At 46.9% G+C, this 22,946-nt stretch overlaps 1 protein-coding gene across 3 annotated transcripts; it reads left to right on the top strand.

The window, feature by feature from the left end:
* Nucleotides 1–1,865: 1,865 nt before the first annotated feature.
* On the top strand, nucleotides 1,866–22,931 carry adcy7 (adenylate cyclase 7). 3 transcript variants are annotated; one of them, XM_062561834.1, is made up of 26 exons: nucleotides 1,866–2,564; nucleotides 7,372–7,569; nucleotides 7,689–7,853; nucleotides 8,749–8,898; nucleotides 11,153–11,313; nucleotides 12,752–12,863; nucleotides 13,010–13,137; nucleotides 13,319–13,477; nucleotides 13,834–13,966; nucleotides 14,144–14,332; nucleotides 14,525–14,568; nucleotides 15,543–15,602; nucleotides 16,413–16,490; nucleotides 16,982–17,051; nucleotides 17,164–17,261; nucleotides 17,354–17,438; nucleotides 18,555–18,692; nucleotides 18,782–18,868; nucleotides 18,963–19,156; nucleotides 19,300–19,411; nucleotides 19,516–19,674; nucleotides 19,939–20,085; nucleotides 20,223–20,330; nucleotides 20,422–20,536; nucleotides 21,148–21,272; nucleotides 21,969–22,931. In XM_062561834.1, the coding sequence occupies exons 1-26, from the start codon at nucleotides 2,400–2,402 to the stop codon at nucleotides 22,113–22,115; spliced, it is 3,327 nt and encodes a 1,108-aa protein (XP_062417818.1). In that variant the 5' UTR covers nucleotides 1,866–2,399; the 3' UTR covers nucleotides 22,116–22,931. The 3 variants fall into 3 exon arrangements, with proteins under 3 accessions (XP_062417818.1, XP_062417817.1, XP_062417819.1); XM_062561833.1 differs by having other exon boundaries at nucleotides 17,140–17,261; XM_062561835.1 differs by lacking the exon at nucleotides 15,543–15,602 and having other exon boundaries at nucleotides 17,140–17,261.
* The last annotated feature ends 15 nt before the right edge of the window (nucleotides 22,932–22,946 follow it).

Genomic DNA, 22,946 nt, shown 5'->3' with positions numbered 1-22,946 from the left:
GCACAACCGCGGGTCTGACGGCGCTGCTTTTTTCTTTTTGCCATGGTAACTTCAGTGTTGGAGCATTACAAAAAAAAAGCCCCGTCGGGGGCCCGGAGCTTTCACGTCTGGTGAATGAGGGGCTCCTGCAGCGTCAAATGCCTCTTTAAAGACCAGACCAACCCCGTTAAATGCCGAAGCCTCCTGGTCATCTGAGCTGAATCATGGACGTAGGGGGGGGGGGCGTTTTGTTAAGCTTCTCCCTTCCGTCACCCGTCCTATTCGGTCGTTGAGCAAACCCCGTTGTGGACTAGTGAACTGAAACTGAACAAGACATTTATTCTAAACAACTTGCAGCCTCGTAACTCCGTTTGGGGGCCTGCTGCAAGTGTCTTGTCCGGTTGCCCGGCAACAACGGCTTCGCAGGTTTCAAGGAAGTGGGTGAAATGATGGATCGCTGATCAAACGTTGGCGCGCCTGTTTTCTTTGTATTAGTTCATTGTATTGTTTGTATGGAAACGTGTCCATTCCGATGGTTCCTCTTTGACTTCTTCTAAGGAGAAAAGGTAGATTGGCAGATAGAAGACAAAGGAGCATCCAGTGGTCCAGTGTCATTCTCTTCCCTTTTAATGTCACTGAATTGTGCGTTTTTTCGATGTTTCATATGTGATCATGATACATGACCTTGTCTTTTCCTGCCGTGTCTGCCTATCGTGATGCCATTTACAGCCACGCCGTTGCCCGGGTTTAGGAGCCCGGCAGGTATGTCGTTGATGATTCTCTGTGTTAACGCCAGCAAACGTCTACTCAGGCTTCCCTCCTTGCAGGCCAGCTGGTTCCTGTCGATGCGAGAGGAGGACACGATCCCTCACCAGCGCTGTGACTTTCCCCCGTTGCCTCCCCGGCCTCCACCATCTGAGCTGGGGGAGAGCCGGCTGCCGAAAGTGGGGGGGGGAAAAAGTTAAAAGTGGCGGTAAACCCGATGGCGCCCGCTCGCTGTGACGCATTTTAATCTCCACGAGCCTTTTTTTCTTTTTTGTTCCTGACACGTGTGTGTGCGACTGTGTTTAACGCCTTGTCCTCCTTTTTGCTCTTGCTTTTGTGTTTTTATGGCACATAGCATCTGTCACAGTTGCTACGTGAGGGATAAACACACACACACACACACACACACACACACACACACCGGAACAGCGATATTAGCAACTGGAGGAAATGAGCTTTCTGTTGACAGTGGTGCGAAGTTCATGTTGTTTCTATTGCCAGTGTGTGTGTGTGTGTCCTCCTCTCACCCAAACGTTATACATGCAGCTCTCCTCAGCGAGAGCCGGGCGATCTCAGCTAAATCTAAACAATGAGAAGGAATCAATCAGGGTGAATGTGCCTTCATCCTGCGGACTGCGTGTCGTGATTGTCGGCGTCTTCATGCGGCTCCGTTGTTTTTTGAAGAGATATTCTCATTGTGTGTTTTGGCAAAGCCCTCCTGGCACCTCCTCCCCCTTGTTTTTTTTAAATCGAAAGGTGATGAAGGGAGCGAGTGGCACGCGTCGGGGTCACTTCAGATTGCACACACACGAGACATGTGGAAGTGAGGGAGTTCAGGTATGAGTGTAGCATGTGATATTTATGTCTCACTCTCACAATGCTCCCGGTGGGTCACAGATTACAGCCTGTGCTTTTCAGAAGCTGCAGCCAGGTCCGTAACCCTTTTTACAGAGAAATTAAGCCATGTTTATAGTCGAATATGCCAACAAAAACAATTCCCTTCAGCGTAATGTCTTGTTTCTGTGTGTGTGTGTGTGTGTGTGTGTGTGTGTGTGTGCTAACAAACCTTTAGTGAAATGATTCTCTCTTCTTTCTCTCCCCCCCCCCCCCCCTCCCCTCCTCCCATCTGCCTCTTAAGTGGTGGAGCTGCCAACCCCAGCGCTCCATTACATCCCGAGACCTGGTGGGATCACCGGTGACCTTTTGTCGCTCCCGTTTTCCTCCCTCCCTATCCCTCTCCTCCCCCTTTTCTTAAACAGCCCCCCCACCCCCACCGCCCCCTTGCTCCTGCGTATCTCCCGGGCCCCAAGCTTATCACTCAAAACCCGCTGCAGGGAGCAACACGGCAGCTGGCAAAGGATGAAGCAGGTCCGCCCGCCAACCCCAGACAGAGGCTAGAAGACACAAAGGGAGGGAGAGAGAGAGAGAGAGAGAGAGAGAGAGACGGCGAGAGACCTAGGGGGACGGCGAGCAGCGAGGAGCCGCGGCGAGAAAAGAGGCCGGCGAGAGAAAGCGTTCAAGATGCCACGGCGAAGGAGGAGCACAAGTTTCACGGGCGCGTCATGAGCTCAGCGGAGGGCCCCAAACCCCGGCCCCCAGCCCCCATCTAGAACTCACCGTTGTCACCCGATATGCCTCTCTGAGAAGCAGCAGCCATGCCAGCCAAGGGGAAGTACCTGCTGAACGACCAGGAGCTGAAGAACGAGGCGCTGTACCGCAAGTTCTCCTGCATCAGCCAGTACCAGCCGCTGGTGCTGCTGCTGGGCCTCTCCATGCTCTCCTGCGCCGCCCTCCTCGTCCTCTTCTTCGCCCTGCAACTGGTGAGTGTTCACATTCCAGAAGCTGAAAGAAACACCCCGTCTTGTGTGGCTTGATGCTGCTCGGAGAGGCCCGTCTCGAGTCGTGTGTTTTGGCGGCCCGACGGCGACCACGAAGGCCCAGGTGTCGACATTTGTTTCCCGTTGAGTTCAAGTTACCGCGCCGTCTTTGACACAATGCTTCTTATTGTGCGGCGGTTTCAAGGTTGGCTTCGGCGCGCGGCACAAAAAGTCACGAAAGCCTTTGTGGAGTGATTCAGGGAATACGTACCAGAGGCTGAGATCCATTCAGTGATGGTATTTGACACACTAAAGAGCAACCCCGGTCGTAGTTAAAGCAGGCAGCGGATCTTGGTTTTCCAGATGTAATCTTGCATCTGTAGGCAGAGATTTAGGAAAAACGCGCGTAACAATTAGATGGCTCTAATCCGTGAAGTTTTTTTTTTTTAGGATAGCACCTGTCATTCACAAGCTATTAAACATGAATACAATTAAACAGGAATGTGGCATGTTGCTGACAGAAATCTATCTCGAACAATTCACATTGAAACATTTGTGTTTTAACAATGTTTGAATAGCTTTTACTTAGTGAGAAATACACAAAAACTACTACTCCCATTAAAAGACTACGAGAGCGGTAGAGTGTGCAATGGCAATTTTATAGTTGTAATATCTGCTGTGTAAAAACGTTCCGCTGGTGTGACGGACACATGTAAGCTAGCCACGCCCCCTTGGCCCCCGTCATGGAATCACTTCTTCTGTAGAATTTAATGTCGAGGGATTATGGGAAATTATGTTTGTTAAAGGATGTTCAACATTTATGGAATAAACAACAACGTTTGATAAATACCCATCCATTATTTTAAAGATATGTAGCGAGGAGGCCACATGACTGTGCAACAAAGGCTGTGTTGTGCGTATTTTTAGTTGTTAGAGTAGTTACAAATGTCAATGTGGTTTCCTATGACACATACTTCATTCTGCAAGCGGACCCGTGTCAGCTATGTATAGGTGGAGGTGTTGATTCAATTACGTGTTTCTGCATTTAGATCATTGCTAGTGTTGGTGTTCTACTGACAGGCCTTATATCAACAGCTCCTCTGATTTTTTTTTTTGTATTCATTGTTCAAAAATGTAGTTGCGTTGAGAATTATTTCCGAGGTGCCCGGCCCGACGTCATTTTCACATTGGACCAATGCGGCCCATTAGGACGGCAGCACCTGCACAACGTTGAGAGATGTAGCAGGATGTGGCTGGACGGCCAGTTTGAACCTCGACGTCGGCCGTGAAACTGTGACAAATGAAAAACACTCTCCTCTCCCCCAACAACTACTTAAACAATGCACTCAACTCCCCTTCACTAGCAGTCGAGCTGCCTGGAAGTGATTAAGTGATTGTGTAACTGTTTGAATGTGAAGGAGGGCATCGCGGGAAATAGACACGAGAATACAGAAGATATCTTTCATTTGCTTCAGAGAAAGGATCAGGTTGAGGAAATGCAGCCGTCAAACATAATCAGGTACATTCAATACTGCTGGTGATACTTCTCCTTCAGGTAAGTGCCTTGCCTTTCTCCACAGTGAGGTCAGGGGTCACGGCGAGCTACACAACAGTGGCTGGCAGCACTTTAGTTTTGCGCAAAAGTACTTGAGTGCAAAATATGCCTGCAGACTCTATTTGTCTCTGTGCCAAATAAACCACCGTGCTGCGCTTAAAACAAAGCCTCCCTTTTTAGGGTTTATTTAAATACTGAAGAGAAGAAAACAAACATTGGTTAAAATAATGTAGCTGTCAAAGGTGTCGAGCCGGTGATTGTGATCTTGAGCAGGAAGAGGCAGGTTAAATTGGCCCCGCCCGATGAGCTGTTGATGTTGGCACGGTGGCAGGTAGCGTTGCATTCAGAGTCAGGGCAGCATAGTCGTATAGAAAACTGACTCCGTCCCCCCGGAGATTAAATTACTTTCCTTTGTTGGAAAAAGCATCGTAACCTTCCCTCTATTGTGTTACTGCTGCATCTCGGGCACACTCCCTTTCACTCAGCCATTGTCCTGGTACATAAAGATCTTCCAGTCCTTTTGAAACTGCCACATCCCTCATTGATGTAAACACAAGTATCCTCATTTTGTCTCTCGCTGGTGCACACACAAACTCACAAACACGCAATTCCACTTCCCGCAATTGTCTCATTTATCGGAGTTACTCCCGGATTGTAAATTGTGACGTTAAAATGTTCTCAAATTCTCAAACTAACAACCTCATCCATCACTGGACAAACCATCACCCGTGCCCTCCGTTCTCTTTCCCCTCCTCCCCTCCTTCCTTCTCGTCCGCTGGCTTCACACACACACACACACACACACACATTCCGTTCTCTTTCCCCTCCTCCCCTCCTTCCTTCTCGTCCGCTGGCTTCACACACACACACACACACACACACAGTTGCCCGGGGTACAGAAGAGTTAAGAGAAAATGCTGGGATGGAGCTTGCATAACACTTGTTGAAATGCAAAGGGGGGGGGGGGGTGCCTGGTAGGGGCATGGGGGGGGGGGGGGGGGGCACCACCACCAGACTCAGGCCCTGATTGGAGGGATGATTCACGTTGTAGTTTTGTCCTCTTAAAATGATTCTAAGAGCTGTGAGAGGACGTTGGTGGACGTAGATGACGTTTCATTAGAGGTGATGCATTCCTTCCGGTTATCAGTCTTCCCATGTGACTTCATCACAGGAATGCGTCACGCTGGCAGGAACACACATGTGCACATTTAGTGTAGAGAAACAATAGACGTTCTGCACACGGCACACTGTGATCATTGATGTTTATCTGTACAGATCAGGGAGACCACCACAAACATATATGCAGAAAGGTTATTGTGACATCAATGTTATATCCTACAAATGTGAAGAAGACTTTCGAGTGCCATGCTTTGAGCATTCTGAATATATCTGTCCACGGGTTTTTGGCTCTTATTCATATAGAATTGAATTCTAATTCTATTGAATTAATTGTTCTTTTTCTGCCCGCAAAAAGGTTTCAAGACCCACAGCCGCGTAGTGCTTTAGTTGAGATCTGGCCTTTTCCATGCGCTGCCATGGTAACCAGAAAGCTCAACATACAATGCAGAGATGGCCTTCTCTGAGCAGAGATCCATTAACACTGACTTTGTACGTCTGTCTCGCTCTTAAGCTCTCATTTAACCCCTTGTTTCCTCTCGTGCTCTCCCTGCGACTCTCTCTCTCTCTCTCTCTCTCTCTCTCTCCCACTTACGCCAACACAATTGTTCGCATGGACGACCACAGTTGTTGCGTCCATGCACAACATACTCACGGACAAATGTTCTCACAAACATGCTTCCACGCACATAAATGCACCGGATCTCTGTCCTCTCACTGCACAGTAACTCTGTCAGGAAGACGATGGCCTGCAGCAAACAGCACAAACCCCGACACGAGTCTCACTGCTGAGGAAAATCGATGGCTGTGCATCTTGTACCCGTCTGAAACAAGCAATACGTTTCTTTATAAGCAAGCATTTCATTCATTTGACAGTCGATTCCAATGTAAATACAGTTGGGTAGATAAACAAACAGACTTACCATACAAAAAGATTGGATTGGATTTTTTTTGTATGTAAGGCCAGCTAATCAGTTTCAGTAAACATCCCAGTTTGATTCAATGCAAAAAAAGGTATGAAACACGCATTATTACTTTGCAGTTAAACATTTAACTTGTATTCCAACAGTTTAACATAATAAGGACATCTTCACACATTACGTTTACATTACATGTCTTTTTTTTTTTTTTATCCAAAGCTTTCATTGCATTATAACCCATGCATTACATTTTTGCCTTGGGAGCAATTAGGGGTCAGGTGTCCTGCTCAGGGACACTTCAACATGGCACATGGAGCAGCCGGGGTTCAAACTGTCAAACTTGTTGCTCCCAGGGCATCACGCTACTCCATGCGCCACCATGCGCCAAACAATTCAGTATATCAATATATATATACACTAACTATTATTAATATCCAATATAAATATCATACAATAAATATATTAAAGGATAAATATATTTATATAAAATCAGGTATATGTTTTTTCTCACTAAATATATTTCCAAAAGAGCTATTGGCATGAAATTCACCAGATGTTGGTAACACCCCAAGTAATACACACACTCAAAGAAACCAAAACAAGAGGTTCAGAAGTTATGTGAAATGACACAGGGAAAAAGTATTGAACACACTTACTGATATTTATTCAATACTTTGTACAAAAGCCTTTGTTGGTAATGACAGTTTCAAGACGCCTCCTGTCTGGAGGAACTAGTCGCATGCTTTGCTCTGGGGTGATTTTGGCTCATTCTTCCACACAGTGTTCAAATCTTGAAGGTTCTGTGGGCCTCTTCTATGAATCTTGATCTTCAGTTCTTTCCATAGATTTTCAATGGGATTTAAGTTATTTTCTTTCTTTGAAACCAGTTGGCGGAATTATGCTATAAAACCAGAAATGTGAGACTCTTGAAAGGATGTCGCGGCGAAGGGCTTTAATTAGTGATTGGCTAACTGCTTATTAGGCCCGCCTCTTTTGGGCTTCTTGGGCCCGAGCCCAGCTGAGACGCGGAGACAAGCGGAGAGGACGTGCAGGAAAAGCCTATATTTTGCGCAGATTAACAAATATCACTGGGCACATAATAGTGGGGCCACGCCGCATTGACCTCTATGGTCCAGCGGCCTCTGACGGGAAAAACCATGACATTCCGAACGGATGTTACTGTAATAAAACGTGTGTTCATTCCCTGCTGCCGGAACAGAGCGCGAAGGAACACTGTGCCTTTGTGAGCGTGGTGAGCTGCAGCCTGTGCGTGTTCCTGGCCGTGTTCATGCTGGTGTGCACGGAGATGCTCTCGCAGCGATGGAGGCGTCTGCTGGGCCTGATTGTGTGGGCGACGCACCTCACCATGGGCTACACCTTCATCTTCAGCGGCCCCATCATCCTGCCGTGGGACCAGGTAACCTCCTCTCCCCAAACTTTTTTGTTAAGGCGCCGGATGACTCTGCGTTATCAAACGAGTTCGTTTTCGGGGTCTCGGCTTCTTGAAATGACGGGATCCCTTCGTGTTTTCCGCAGGTGCCTTTCTTCCTCTTCATCATCTTCACCGTGTACACCATGCTGCCGTTCCAGCTGTGGTACGCCGTGGCGCTGAGCATCATCTCCTCGTTGTCGCACGTCGTGGTCCTCACAGTGCGCCTCACCATTTACGACGATAACCACCCTCCTGACCTTGCCAAACAGGTGAGACCAGTTCAATCTGAACGTTGCAGACGTGTGTTAAAGGCTTAACGCCAAAATGGGTTACAGTTATATGTGTTCAAGTTATCTCCCCTTTGAAGCTGCAGCTCAGGGTTTGTGTGTAACTACTTTCTTACCCCCAAAAAACAAGCAGAATTCAGACAAATATGCTAAATTAAAAATAAGATTCAAGGTATTTATTGTAGGGCTGTCAATAGATTAAAAAAAATTAACTAATTAATCGCACATTTTGAAATTCATTCATCTTGATGAATGGCGATTAATGAATGTTGTTGTTGTTACAATGTTGTTTTTAAAGAATGTTTGTTTTTCTTCTAACGACTAAATCTTACAAGTAATGAGTAATCACTTTAGAAAACCCCTATTTTACACATTGTTAATGTTATTTTCAACACAAAACTACACACATTTGATCATCATGGAGGCAGAAGTCCACCTAGTGGAACATGTTGAACTTCTGTGTTTGAAGTGCCAACAATCTCCCCACATTTATCCAGGGCGTTTTCAAACCAAGGTCTTTTAGGGACACGGTGGTGGTCCTCTGCAGACTCTGTTTGACTCTGTTTCACTTCTAATGCAAAAAGCTCTGTCCTTCTTGATGTAACTGACTGCAGCCGTTTCGGTTTTCAGCAATCAAGTAATCAAACGTACGTTAACTACGTTAAAATATTTTGTTGCATTAATTCATTTTATGTTGACAGCCCGAATTTAAATTAAGTTAAACTGTACTATGAAATGATGTAGCTATGCCCAATATAAGAGAAACTAAAAATGTATACAAATATACATAAATAGCTGCAGCATGCGTTTCCTGCAAATATTGCGTGCCAGCAGCACCGTGCATGCTAACGTCTGCCACCTTGTCTTGTTTCTGCAGCTGCTGTCCAATGCCCTGGTGTTCCTGTGTGGCTGCGGGGTGGGAGCCTTCCACAAGGTCCTGATGGAGAAAACCCTGAGGCAGACCTTTCAAGACACCTTGAGGTGCCTGAGTATGCGGATGAAGCTGGAGATAGAAAAAAGACAACAGGTGTGTGAAACACACTGGATTCCTTTAACAAGTGGCTGAATTGTATCCTGAAGAAAACAATCATATTCGTAGTATTTCTTTAAGAAAATAACTACACTAAATAACAACCTTTTTATTAGTGAGGAAAAGTGTAGCTGAAAATTGTAACGTCTTTTATATTTTTCTGCATCATCTTTATAACTGAGACAAACATTACAGACTAATGATCAGAATTGCTAGTCGGGGCTTGTTGTTTTCTATTTTATTTCATCTTTGCCTTCGGCTGGCCTCATGTTGACTCTTCTCTGTGGATGTTTTCATTGCGACTAACAAATCCTTCACAAATTGGATTTCCCTTGCGATGCCTTTTAAATTAGATGCATCTGCGCTTTCTCGCTTTGACTTTGGAGACCTTTTTAAAACCACCGTGGCTTAGTCCGGCGCCGGGTAAGCGGTTGGGTTGCCTAGGAAGAGACGAAGGAACGATATTTACGTTAACATTTGAATCGGAGCTCATAAAGGAGAGCCTGAGGACCAAAGACAACAGGGACATAAGATCATGGCCGTTTATCCACGAGGAACCCATGAGGAACCCATGAGGAACCCATGTACATGCATGCCACTGAATTGAAAACGCATTCTTCTTTTTCTATGCTCCAGATATGTTCTGTACATTAGTATTGAAAGTCATTTATATTGATTTCAAATAAGACTAAATATTGTATTTAATAATATAATCTAAACATCAAGTGCAGATCTTACAGTTAAGACCAAGGCTGCTTTATAGGAGGTGATTTGTTATGCTCAAGACTCAGTGGGAAACTGAAAAGGTTCATTTATACACACATTCTTTTAGAAAAATAGAAACTTAAATCACAAAATCCCTCGCCTTAATTGAGTATTTGACGGCCATGACCTTTCCCACATTTTGTGTGGTCACAACCTGATCCCTAAGTGATGATTCAAGTTGGGTGATTTCACTTTTGGTTTACATAGACTTAAAATGTCAATTCCAATTTGTATGTTTATTTTTACTCATTTAAAAATTAATCAAATGTGGAAAGCTGGGATGCTTTGAGTCAAAGCACATTCACCTCTTTGCAAGATAAGATAAATTCATTTTAGGTGTCGTTTTATTCTTTTGAGTCCTTGAGAAGTCTCCACAAACCTGGAGATTGTCCAGAAGCTCTCCGGGGAAATAAAAGGCTTTCTGACAGCACACTTGGCTTCGGCAAAGAACTACATGATAAAATTCGACACCGGGAAGCAAACTAATCCGTACTACAGTGAAAAGTAATCTGAACTCTTGCTGTAATGCTGAGCAAACCGACGCTGCGTGGTGAAGGAAGAGGTGTGTTGGCTACAGCAGATTCTTTGGGGGATTTCATTTCTGGTGAATTAGGAGACAAAGACAGTGACCTGGAGACTTCGGAGAGCCAAAACGAACACTGGCTTCAAAACAACCATGCAAATGTCCTCAGGTGACCCCCCCCCCCCCCTCCCACCGCCTGAAGCCCAGATCCAAATCCTCTTTGAAAATTACTTCAAGGAATCGGACTTCACGGTTCACACGCACTCCTCATGGCAAGAAATCCAGATTTTATTGGCCGGATTACGTCGTTTTGACTTACAGGGCTCTTTGCTTGGATCTTAAAGCGCAGTTCATAAAGGAAAAAAAGTCCCTTCAAAGGCCCCTCAGGTGGTTTTTGAAGAGGGATTAATTCCTCTCTTGAGAAGTTGCCTCTTCAGATTTCTGTCTTAATCAAGCCATTGGACTTTGAACACTTCTTGGGCCTCTGACAATCACGCCAGCCTCACTCTGGTGGTATTTTATTACTGAATTAATGACACGCGCTGAAGCAGCGGGGAATGTTCTCCCTCGTCGTGTTCGCTGTCGTGGCAGAACGGCGACGCGGCGTTTGAAGCGCTTTGGTATCACTGCCTGCATTTAAACCTGTTCCAACGTGCCTTCGTCAAACACCGCTGCTCTAAACGCTTTCTTTTGGTACTGAAGCACCAACAGCTCGTTCTGCTTCATGGGACAGAAGCCGAATGCTGGATATTGAAGAGTGTGATGTTGACGAAAGTGGGTGCAGGAGTCTGTGCTTGTCTATGTGTTTTGGTGTGAGTAGGTGTGTTTGTGTGTGTGTGTGTGTGTGTATTCCCAGGTGGCATTTTTCTTCTCCTCAATGTGCACTGAGTGTTACAGTCAAATAAACCTGCCACGCCCAAATTGCATTGATGTAACTCACTGTGAGTGTGTGTGTTTTCGCAGGAGAACCTGCTGCAATCTGTGCTTCCAGTCTACATCTCCATGAAGATGAAGCTTGCGATCATGGAGCGCTTGCAAGACTGTAAAGACAAAGAAGAACAACAGCGACTGGTCAAAGACAACAACTTCCACAGTCTTTACGTCAAGCGGCACGAGAACGTCAGGTAGAACCACAAACCTTCTTAAAATACATAGAAATTAGTGCAGAAGCCTGGCCCCTTATTGTGAAGACAGGTCATGATGACTGTCAGTTTCCACAGCGGCGACCCAGTCATGAATCCTTTTTCACCAGCGTCTTTATTAATTTAGCAGAATTAGCTGTTACTATCCACTGAGGCAATCCTGTCTATTAGAAGGTTTGGACAGTAAAGTTTTAGTCTCTCACCATCAAGAGCAAAGGCGTAACCAAGCATTGGGGGGTTGTGTCGTCCCCCCCCCCCCCCCCCCCCCCCCCCCCCCAATGTCTAAACCATGGTTATGCCCTTGATCAAGAGGTCCTGGTGAACACAGAAAGTACGAGTTCCATTATGTTCATTTAGTGACGTGGCGTTGAATGACGGCGACCCTGACGTATCCCTTTTAATAACCGCAGTCTGACCGCTCTGCAGCTGCAGCGTCTCTCTCACGGAGCACCTGGCCCTTTTTCAGTCAGCCAATGAAACAGGTGCGGCATCTGTGTCCCTCTGCTGGTCTCCAGAAAGCCAATTGTACCTTTTTATTTTTTTTTTGAGTGAGGAGTCAGAGCACAAAGGGGCAGTGAGGTCGCTCCACCCGGTGAGTTACCGAGCTTCTCCCAGGCCGCCTAAATCCAACCAGCCCGGTGCCGGTAAAGTAAAACCAGCGGCCTGCGCGTCGTCTTTGGTGGCATTTTGTGGTATTTTTCTATTCCTAATGCACATAGTTTGAAAGGATGTGAACCCTCGTTTCCCATCGTGCTGTAAGTCTGGTGCCCCCGGTGTAGGTTGAACTTCCCAGCTGGTAGTGGCGGGGGGGGTCTTTCAGACGTCAGATGAGATAACCGCGGCCCTCTGGGGTCCAATGATGGGCAGCTTGAGATGATGAACAACCTGTGAGTCAGCGCTGAACCAGACAGGCTTTGTAATGAGTCACTGATGGGGTCTGCTAGAGGGTAATGGGAGGATGGGCAGAGGATTTTTTTATTTTTTTCCTTTCAATTTTTGCCTGAAATCCTACATCCCAACTCAGGAGCCAACATTTTCATAATGGGTCATAATGGGCCAAAAACACTCTAACATTTAGAGGACAAAAAATGGTTCATTGCACTCCAGACTGGTTGAGTGCTTCACGGTGCAGCAGGTCATTCGGATCAGTTTTTAAAGTTGATTGACAGATTGAAACAACGGGACGGGTCTCCTCATATTTTTTTTTTTGTAAACAGCATGGACATTATTACAGATGGACAGAAGTTACATGAATTGTGTTCACTGGGTCGTTGGAAGTTTAACAATGACACTGGTTGCATGGGGTTCTTTTTGGGGTGGGGGGGGGTTTGCAGGTGTCAGCTTCCTGTATGGCGACTTCGAAGGCCGCTGTTGTCACTACTGACTCTTCCTGTATGTTTTTTTTTCTTTTTTCTTCCAGTATTCTATACGCCGACATTGTGGGCTTCACCCGACTGGCCAGCGACTGTTCCCCCAAAGAACTCGTGATTATGCTCAATGAGCTGTTTGGAAAATTCGACCAAATCGCCAAGGTGAGTCGTTTAAAATGTCTTCATGTTAGTTATTGAGAACAACTCTTAACCTCTTAGCCAAAACTTGTGTATGACATTTAACCCTTAGAATATTTACCAGGCAAATAAGCAGGTTTCTCCCCTTCTCGTCGTCATTTCCCTTGTAGGAAAACGAGTGCATGAGAATCAAGATCCTCGGGGATTGCTACTACTGCGTGTCAGGGCTGCCCGTCTCTCTGCCGAAACACGCCAAGAACTGCGTCAAGATGGGGCTGGACATGTGCGAAGCCATCAAGTGAGTTTGTTGCCAACCGTCGCCCTGCACCCTAAATTGACGCGTTCTGTCCCTCGATTTTTAAAAGCAAAAAGCACACTTGGAATACATGGATGAAGGTTTTTTTTTGTGATATCATAGCTGCAGTGTGTTCTGCAAACACAAACAATGAGCTTTTGTATTGCTGTGTGACCTCATCCAGGCAGGTACGGGAGGCCACAGGGGTGGACATCAACATGAGAGTGGGCGTGCACTCGGGCAACGTGCTCTGCGGCGTCATCGGCCTTCGCAAGTGGCAGTTTGACGTCTGGTCACATGACGTCACGCTGGCCAATCACATGGAGTCCGGGGGCCTTCCGGGGTAGGCTGTGTTCATTTTACATCATGAGTTTCATGGCTCTTTAAAGACATTTACGTTTCATATTTTGGATAATTGTTTCTATTAATTTATTATATTATTAATATTATTATTACATTCAGTTACATGCTGAAACACAATGCAACTCTGATGAGATGAATTGCATAAAACTCATTACATTATAACAATTAAAATGTTTCTTTACCTTAACGTAACCTTATGTAATAATTTAACAAAATTCACGGGATATTCTGAATGTTAGATTTGAAAATAAATTCATTAAGGAAATAAATAACAATAGTGTCATTGCAGTAAAATGAGCGCCCATGAAATCTTTCTCCTGCTACTCCCTCGGTCAGACGTGTCCACATCACAGAGGCCACTCTGAAGCACCTGAATAAGGCTTACGAAGTGGAAGACGGCAACGGCCACCTCAGGGACCCCTACCTGAAGGAGCTCAACGTCCAAACCCACCTGGTCATTGATCCTCGGGTGAGTCCTTTGTTCGTCCACCTAACCCCGAACTCGTAAGACTTGCACTGGATTTCCACAGACACTCCTAGAAGATAGTTGAGCCGATAGTTGAGCTCTCTAGTGACTCTCAGTCATGGAACGTGCTCACCCTGATGTCCCCGCCTCGGCTAAATCCCGTGCGCTTGTGTGTCCAAGTCCAAGGATCCGACGTCCAACAGCCGCAACGCGCCCAAACCTCGGGTGAATGACGGTCTGAAGATGAGGGCGTCGGTGCGTATGACCCGTTACCTGGAGTCCTGGGGCGCCGTCAAACCCTTTGCTCACCTTCAGAGTCGAGAGGGCTTCATCGCGGACGCCATCGCCAACGGAAAGTCCCGCTCCAAGGTGAGGAGACGGTTTATTAGTCGTTCACAGGGCAACAGCTCATTCATCGTCTTGTTGTGGTAACTTTTTGCTGCTAAAATCCTTTTTATTCCCATCGTTGATAATAGAATTTAATTCTTAAATTAATTTGAATAAATTAAGTTTCCGTGTTGCCAGTTTTCAACGCACATCATAGGTTCTTGTCTTTTCCAGGACATCCCTCTGCGACCAGCCGCCGGCTCCAAGATGACCGAGAGGTGACTATTATTGTTTGAAGCTGCATATATATTGAACTGTGACGGAGCGAGTGCGCACGCACACATTAACAGTGTAACTGAAGCTTGTGCAACAACCCTGTTGGTCCATAGCTGCCAAGTGTTTCCTTTTCCTGCCAGGACCCCCCCCCCCCCCCCCCCCCGACCGTTCATGGAATCTCAACTGGTCATCGCTCCATCCCATCATTTCCTTAACAATAACATGTTCAGCAACACACACGGAGCGATTAACATAACGCACCAGGTGAATGCTGAGAAGAGTTGACGGTCATTCAGGTTTCAGGTCATTTTGATTGTTTCATCTAAAGAGGCTTACCATGAACATGCAGGATGTTTTGTGTGGTATTTATGAGATTTGAGGTGTGCTATGGGGAAAGAAACTCACTGACTACGCATGTCCATCTATTACATTCAACGCACCCCAGTGGGAGTGAAGGTTCTCGTCATTTGAAAAATATGTTTCCATCATGTGCGAGAGGAGTTGGTCCCCAAACGTTCCCCCATAACTTTGGCAGGCGTTGCCGCGGCGCTCCTTAACGAGCCCTTTCATTAGCTTCCAACAACGCAAGCCGAGGACCGCTGTAGTTGGCTGCGGTTCGATTCCCTCGGCCCGGCGTGGCAGTGAGCCTTTCGCGGAAAGAGACGTCTAAAGTGAAGCTTCTGATTAGCGGGCAGGGCTCACCTACACAAACACTGCGGGTTGGAGCAATGGGATCGGAACGGATCTTTATGCTCTTGATTTTCATTCATGCGTTCTCTCTCTCTCCTGCAGCGCAGCTAGTGAACACGTCTGAGTGCAAAAGAAAAGAGATGCGCCCACGCGTGTGCTTCTTTTGTTCACCAGAACGATTCTCGTCTCTTATTAGCCGCTTTGGGTGGAGATTTTATTTTTCTTTTTAGGGCCACACCACTTCTTTGTTGTGATGGGTTTGTGTTTGTGTTTCACTGCTGGACAGCTTGGATGAGTCTCTAGAGGAACCGTTCTCCTTTCCCGCCCCTCCGTTCAGCAGCTATAAGTGAGTGTGGGGGGGGGGGGGGGGCGGCGGCGGCGGCGGCATCGTGGCCTGCAGGGCCCTTGGTCCCTCGGTGCAGTAGTTCTCAACCCTTTTGGCGTACGAAACCCCGGAAGACGACAACAAACGGATTGCACGCTCAGAGCTGCGTGTTGTAAGATGTAAACTTTAGACGGTTATTTTTTGACATACGGTAACAGTCAAAGGTAGTTTTCAATGAGAAAGCATGTCCAAACTTTTGACTGTTGCTGTTCCAACCAGAAATCGCCTCATGTAGTTTCTCAGGATGTATTTAAATATTGTTTGATTTTGTATTTATTTTGTCTGGAGGTGGAGTAGAGGCAAACATGTCTTAAGTCATTCCAGCAATCAATAAATCGGTGTCAAATAACAAATATCGTACAGGTTGAGAACTGCTGCCTTGGTGTCCCGACACTAACCCGAGCAGTGGAGTGCCTGTACTGCTCCTTTCCCGTCCCGAGAGTGGGTCCACATGCTCCCATTTAACACTGAGGCTGCGCTTCCTTCATGGACAGAGTCCGAGCTCCCCCCCCCCCCCCCCCCCAGCCGGATCCCACACAGGGATCATCTAACACGCAGTTCTCGCTCCCCGGATAACCCTCTCACAAGGCACAAGACCGTACTTTTTTTTTTTTTTTTTCCTTTCTCGCACTAATGCTCGGAATGGCATTAACCACGTTGGACCGGAGTAACCTGCATGAGTTGATCTGGTTTCCCGGGCGCCTGTTTCAGCGACTGCTTCTGTCTGCCTGCCTCCTCCTAATTGTCCATTTGGCCGTTTTTTCGGTGCAGGAACAAATCCCAGAAGAGCAAGTTTGATGAAGAGCTGCACAACGAGATGACTACCACCATAGATGAGCTCAGCAGCAAGTAAGCCCCGTTTCCATTTTCACCACACGTGAAATCACGTGTCATGTATTTAATAATAACATAGCCCAAATCGAATGAAAATGATGACCGGCTCGGCTGCAGTCTTCTTCTCTCCCAGTTGAAATGTTCCAGCCGTTTGCACTTTGATGATTGAATGGAAATAGCATTAATGGTATAATAAATCAATATATTTAGGCATGCCAATGTGATACATTTCTTTCGCTGACATTTTTTGGCTCCGTTTATCTCTTTGGTGTGTGATGAATTTATTGTCATCTTTTTTAATTTATTGGCATTTATTGTCCTCTGGTGATGAATCCTCCAGATGTCAGTGATTCTATGACTAAACGCTGGGCCTAAATACTAATTAAAACATAACTATTCAAATGCATTTAAGCATAATTAATAGAAATATTGCTATCAAGATGGTGCTGTCGTGGATTAGTCCACATAATTTAGCCTTGTCCTAAAGCTCTCCTTCTGCCTCTCAGGCAGTGGTCCAAGTCTGAAGAGAACGGGAGCTTAGCTCTGTGGTTTCCAAAGAAGGATCTGGAAAAACAGGTAAGTTTTTAACACAAATCTGCGTTAAAACGTTCCACACCTCCATCATTTCCATCCAAGCATTCTGTTGCTGATCAAGAGATTTTAGGGCGTGTTTTTCTCCTCCTCTGAGTACCGAGCCCTGGACCTGCCGATGTTCAAACACTACGTTGGCTGTGCCACCGGCATCTTCCTCAGCGTCTTTCTCGTCCAGATGTTTGTCACAAAGGAGTGAGTATGACCAGAATTCCCTCCCTTAAGTCCTACCCAAAAGCCCCAGGTCCGTGTCCGTAAGTCTTCTGTATTTCCTTGGTCTCCCTCAGTCGGCAGATGTTGGGGGCGTCGTTTGGAGTGTTGGTCTGCCTGCTGCTGCTGACCCTGGCCATCTGTTTTGCAGGGCACTTCCAGGTCCGTTGTCTTAAGTCTTTGATATTCACCTGGTTGAAGTTCAAGTTGGGCAGCTGTTCTCAGGTAGCATTTGGGTTGGTAGAAGGTGGGGGGGGGGGGGCGGAAAAAAGCCTCACAGGTTTTTGCCATCGCTCCTTCATCACAACCTTTCAGCCCACATCGGCTTTTTTTTTAATGCTGGCCCTGACCCGAACTTGAATGATTTTCTCACAACATGGTATTTCACTAATTGAATTTCTGTGTGCTCGGAAGGGAAAATTAAATGTAAAATTCTTATTATTATTACATTTCAGGGTCTGTGAATGCCACACACAATGAATAAGTGTCCAAAAGTCCTCCCACAGGATGTAATTTTTTTCACTATCATTTTTCGGGCAACACACAATGTTCAAATTACATTCCTTATTTTTTCTAAATTAAATGCTGGATAAAAAGACAATTTTGTGATTTGATCGCAAACTCCAAAACAGCTACTGACCTTGTGCTTTTAATAACATTGATGTTTGCACTCATGTTTCCAAGCTCATGGAACAAACTTTAAATCTCAAAATAAAACACATCTAGAAAAAAAGTCAAAGGTCGAGGTTACTGTGGCCTCACTTCTGTCCTATTCTCATTAATGTGATGTATTGGGAATGCCTGGAGGGATTTTCATTCACTGGACACAAACAAACATCCACCTGTGGTTGAACTGTCCTAATAATACAAAGGTGGATCAAAAAGTCCAAAGCGCTTTTTAGGCCATAACTAAACCATCCCTCCGCAAATTAAGAACAAAGATGTTCAGACGCCAAGAACACAAACCAAGAGACAAATGTTTTTGTTATTGAAGGCCGGGACAGACTCACTCGGTCTGGGATGGAAGCCGCCCCGCCCCCCCGCCTCCCCCTCCCCTCCCCTTGTGCGTTCACCGTAGCTTTCTATGGCCGACCTCCTGACCTGGCCCACGACACCTGGCGACCGGGGGCCCCTTCGCAGACGGATTCCTTCCCTGGAAATAGCCCGGCGGAGGAAGACGTCCCTCGCGCGTGACGTCTGCAGATGCCCGGCCTGTGTGAAATGCCTGTTTGAGTCTTATCTCCCCCCCCCCCCCCCCCCCCCCTCTCTCCTCTGCAGCGCCTGTTGCCTGAGAAGCTGTCGAGGTGCCAGTGGCTGCCGGCGGTGTCCGAGGCGGTGGTGAAGCGGCCGTGTGTGCGCCTCCCTCTGGCCACCGTCACCACTGCGGCCATCGTCGTCTTGGCGGTGTTCAACCTGGTGAGGCGGCGGGTTTTTTCCCCCGGGCTTGCGCCTGATCTTCAAAGCGCGTCGCCCGTCCCTCTGATCTTTCTTTTATGCCTCTGCAGTGCTTCGTCGAGACGCGTGTGCCGGAATGTTCCGCTGTCGTGGCAAACGCTTCCCGTGAGCCGGGATTGGACTTCATCTACCTGCCTGTGAGCGATGGGTTTGTTTAACCAGTCGGCAATGACCAAACGTTTAAATATCAGGACTGAATGGGAAACCGAACACGTGAATTCTCTCCCTCAGTACTCGGTGTACTGCTGCATCCTGTCGCTCATCGCATGCGGCATCTTCCTGCGGGTAAGCTTTGAGCTCAAAGTGCTCTTCCTCGTCCTGGCCTCCACCGTGTACTACATCCTCATCCTCAGCACCAAGAGGGAACTCTTTGAGTTCTACGGAATCCTTCTCTACGCTCAGCAGTCCAACGGCAACTGCAGCAGGTAAATCGAGAGCAGCTGGTTATAAAATGCTAGAGTCACGATTCCTCAGAGACGGTGCACATTTATTCACCAGAGTGTAAACCGCGCAAATGGAAGCAAAGTCGAGCCATGAGGGTTGTTGTTGTTTGTTTTTTTGTTCGCAGCATAGAAAATCACACCGTCCTGACATGGTTGGGGCTGATGAAACACCCTCAGGTGATGAGCTGCATTTACATCACCTTGTTCCTGGTCACCATGCTCATCATCTCACAACAGGTGAGGACAATCCCCACCTCCGAGTGTTTATAATGGAACCAAGAAACCGCAACAAATGCAGTTTTTTTTTTTTTTTCTTCGCTCACTGCGTTTGTGCCCGACAGAACGAGTCCTGCTTCCGCCAGGACTTCCTGCTGAAGTACAAGAACCGCACGGAGCAGGACGAGATCGAGACCAGGGAGAACCTGAACCGCCTGCTGCTGGAGAACGTGCTGCCGGCCCACGTGGCAGCGCTGTTTGTGGGCGAGAGTAAGAAGAACGAGGTGAGGCTGCCGCTTTGATCACAAAGTCTCTCGATGGAACTGCAGTCTGAAATAAGTTTGGCGAAACATTACTCAGCACTTTACTCGACTTCTATCAACGTTCAAGAATTCAGGCCCAAACCTTAAACTGTCTTTAAGTCATCAACAGAACTAGTAGAAGCCGAGGGAGCTTTTATGGAACATTTCTTCCCTCCTTCGGGGTAAAAGGAATAACTTTTTTTTTTTTTTGTGTGTGTGTGTTTTTGATGTCACCCCCACCAACAGGACCTCTATTATAAGTCCTATGACTGCGTCTGTGTGATGTTCGCCTCCGTGCCGGATTTCAAAGAATTTTACACGGAGTGTGACATCAACAAGGAGGGTCTGGAATGCCTGAGGCTCCTGAACGAGATCATTGCTGACTTTGACGAGGTCAGAACTGCAAGGAGGCACAAGGGAAACATCCCCATCTGTCGAAATATGAATGGATGGGAATGTGAGGGAGTGCTCGTTTCCAGCAGATGACGTCACGTCGATATCTTTTAAAGCTGGGCTCTGTTTTCCTTTAGCTGCTGTCCAAACCAAAGTTCAGCGGTGTGGAGAAGATCAAGACCATCGGCAGCACCTACATGGCGGCTGCAGGGCTCAGCGGGACGCCCGGTCAGGAGAACAATCAGGTGGAGTAGCTACCGCCAGACCCGGGTCATATATATATATCTATATATATAGATATATATAACATTGATGTTGTTATACGTGTGCTCACAGGACAGAGAGAGGCAGCAGGCCCAGATTGGCATCATGGTGGAGTTTGCCATCGCCCTGATCGGGAAGCTGGACGGCATCAACAGGCATTCCTTCAACAGCTTCAGGCTCCGTGTGGGTGAGTGACAGCTTCAGCACAGACCTTTCATTGACTGAATACTGCACCGCAGTGTGCACCGCTCCGTCAGGGCCGACGGACCCGGCCGGTTGCCTTGGTTACAACGTGCGCAGTTGGCACCTGTGCAGCGCTCCTGGCCACGAGAGCGGTTGCATTCCCTGGATTATTAGGTTGTGAAGTACGACATCTCTAACCTTTTGACAGAAATACTGCTTTGTGATGCGCATTTTAAATTTCCACTCAAAAGCTTCGAACTATTCAATAAAGTGAAGCCTTTAAATGGAGACAGAACCCAACTTTAACGTCTGTCTGTGTCTGCTGGCACTGTTATTCCCTGAAAGTTGATTCTTAACGGAGAGCTTACAGTATAAAGGTTTATTTAAAACATTTACGTTTCTTCAAAGATAAAAACATTCATAACGCATAAACATTGAAATGTGCATCAACCTTCTTATCGGAGTTTAAACACTGCGAGACAAAATCCAGCTTTGTTTAGTAAACAGAAGTGTTTGGGACATCCATTTTATGTCCAACTCCTCCAGAGACCCACTGACAGGTGAAGCATTGAGATCAATGAGTCTACAGTGACAGTAACTCGCTGTTCTTCCCAGGCATCAATCACGGCCCGGTGATCGCCGGAGTGATCGGGGCGAGGAAACCTCAGTACGACATCTGGGGCAACACGGTGAACGTGGCCAGCCGGATGGAGAGCACCGGGGAGCTGGGGAAGATCCAGGTACATTCAGACAGAGGCCAACATCTGCCGTTCTCCGAGGGTCGGATATAATATATGTGTTAGTTGTCTCTGGGGGGGGGGGGGGGGGGGGGGGGGGAGGGAGCCGTAGATGCTGTCACCGCCGACCACTCAGAGACGGCTCGCGTGACCTCCTTTATAATTTGAATGTAACGGTTGTCCTCCAACATGGTGCCGCTCAATGCTCACATTTGGCTGTAAATGAGGATTTATGTAGAGGATTCCACTGTGGGTCTTTTGTTCGGATGCAAGAGAGGGACACGGCTGTATTTCTGAGAATATTTCCAGAGTTGTACATTCCGTGAGTATATTTATTTTCTTAATGATCAGACGTAGTGAACTTGCCGCGTGCTCTGCGGGGAGCAGCAGCTTTGGATGTAGTACTCAAAGGGGAATTTGATGGGGATGACTACGTTTCCCCATCAGCAGTAATCGGACGTGCACACACAGTAACAGGTGGCAAATGTTCCCTTTTAACTTCTGCCCTGCGACCCCACATCGCTCCTCCTCTGTGACTGCACAGCGATTCACGCTTCATGCTAATAAGAAAATACTGCCGTGCGCAAGAAAGTCCCCCCGCTGGATTTTTGGAAATAATTGATTCCATTACCCAGCGTTTGGCCTAGAATACACACAATAGATGTCGTTAACCCGGGGGACGCGCTCGCCTGCTTCCAGGTGACGGTGGAAACGTCCGACGTGCTGCAGAAGCTGGGCTACTCGTGCGAGTGTCGGGGATTCATCAACGTCAAAGGCAAAGGGGAGCTGAAAACCTTCTTCCTGTGCACCGACATGAGCAAGCAGCAAGGGATGGGTCTGAGCTGAGGCGCCCCCCCCCCCACCTCGCACCCCGGAGGTTCACGGACTCCACAAAGTGCCCGCGAGGGACCGGGCGGCCGTTTCCTGCTAATGTGAGTGAATGAAATCTGCCGGCTTCGACGCTTCCTACTCCGGACCCGTTGAGCGGCTCAGGATGGGCCCGTCGGTAGTTTTTCTCCATACATTCATGTCTAGTGATCAGTCACTTTTTTTTTTGTGTGTCCTTTAACTTTAGATGTTTGCGATAGAGGGAAAGAAAACAAGTGTATTGTACTAATGCCAAATACAGCATTTCTTTTTTTTAAATATCTCTCTGGCCCTTTAAACACAAAACGATGGATTCTGTTTGGATGGGAATTTGAAACCCATCTGGAGACGGGATGGACTCACTGCTCTGTTACTGTGTAATGAGCAGGACTTATGGGAGGCGGTACACGGGACAGACATGAATGCATATAAAAACTCCTCATCAGTAGAAGGAGTTTCACTCTCCGGACAAATCTTAGTTACCGGATCTACACCTTTGCTCTTCATGTGATCTTTTGGGATCCGGCGGTGTGGTGTTTGATTTTACCTATGTGACAAGTACACAATGTGCCGTATGTACGTCCTCTTGTTGGGAGGGAATATTCTGCTTGTCTGCATAAGTCCTGCGATGAGGGACAAACTGAAACTCGATTTGTCTTGTGGCCTTACCTTTTAAAGCTGTCGCTTTGTTTGTAATTGTGGGTAGATAATAATGATAAATACGTAATGGCCTTTATGTGAACAAATGTGACGTTGAGTTTTTGTACAGCTATGTAATAAATGTTTTCCTATGTCTGCAGTTTGTCACAA

Source organism: Pungitius pungitius, chromosome 4 (genome assembly GCF_949316345.1).
Source record: "Pungitius pungitius chromosome 4, fPunPun2.1, whole genome shotgun sequence".
Classification (NCBI taxonomy): Eukaryota; Metazoa; Chordata; class Actinopteri; order Perciformes; family Gasterosteidae; genus Pungitius; species Pungitius pungitius.
Note: the sequence above shows the minus strand (reverse complement) of the source record. Positions and strands in the feature narration are given on the sequence as shown.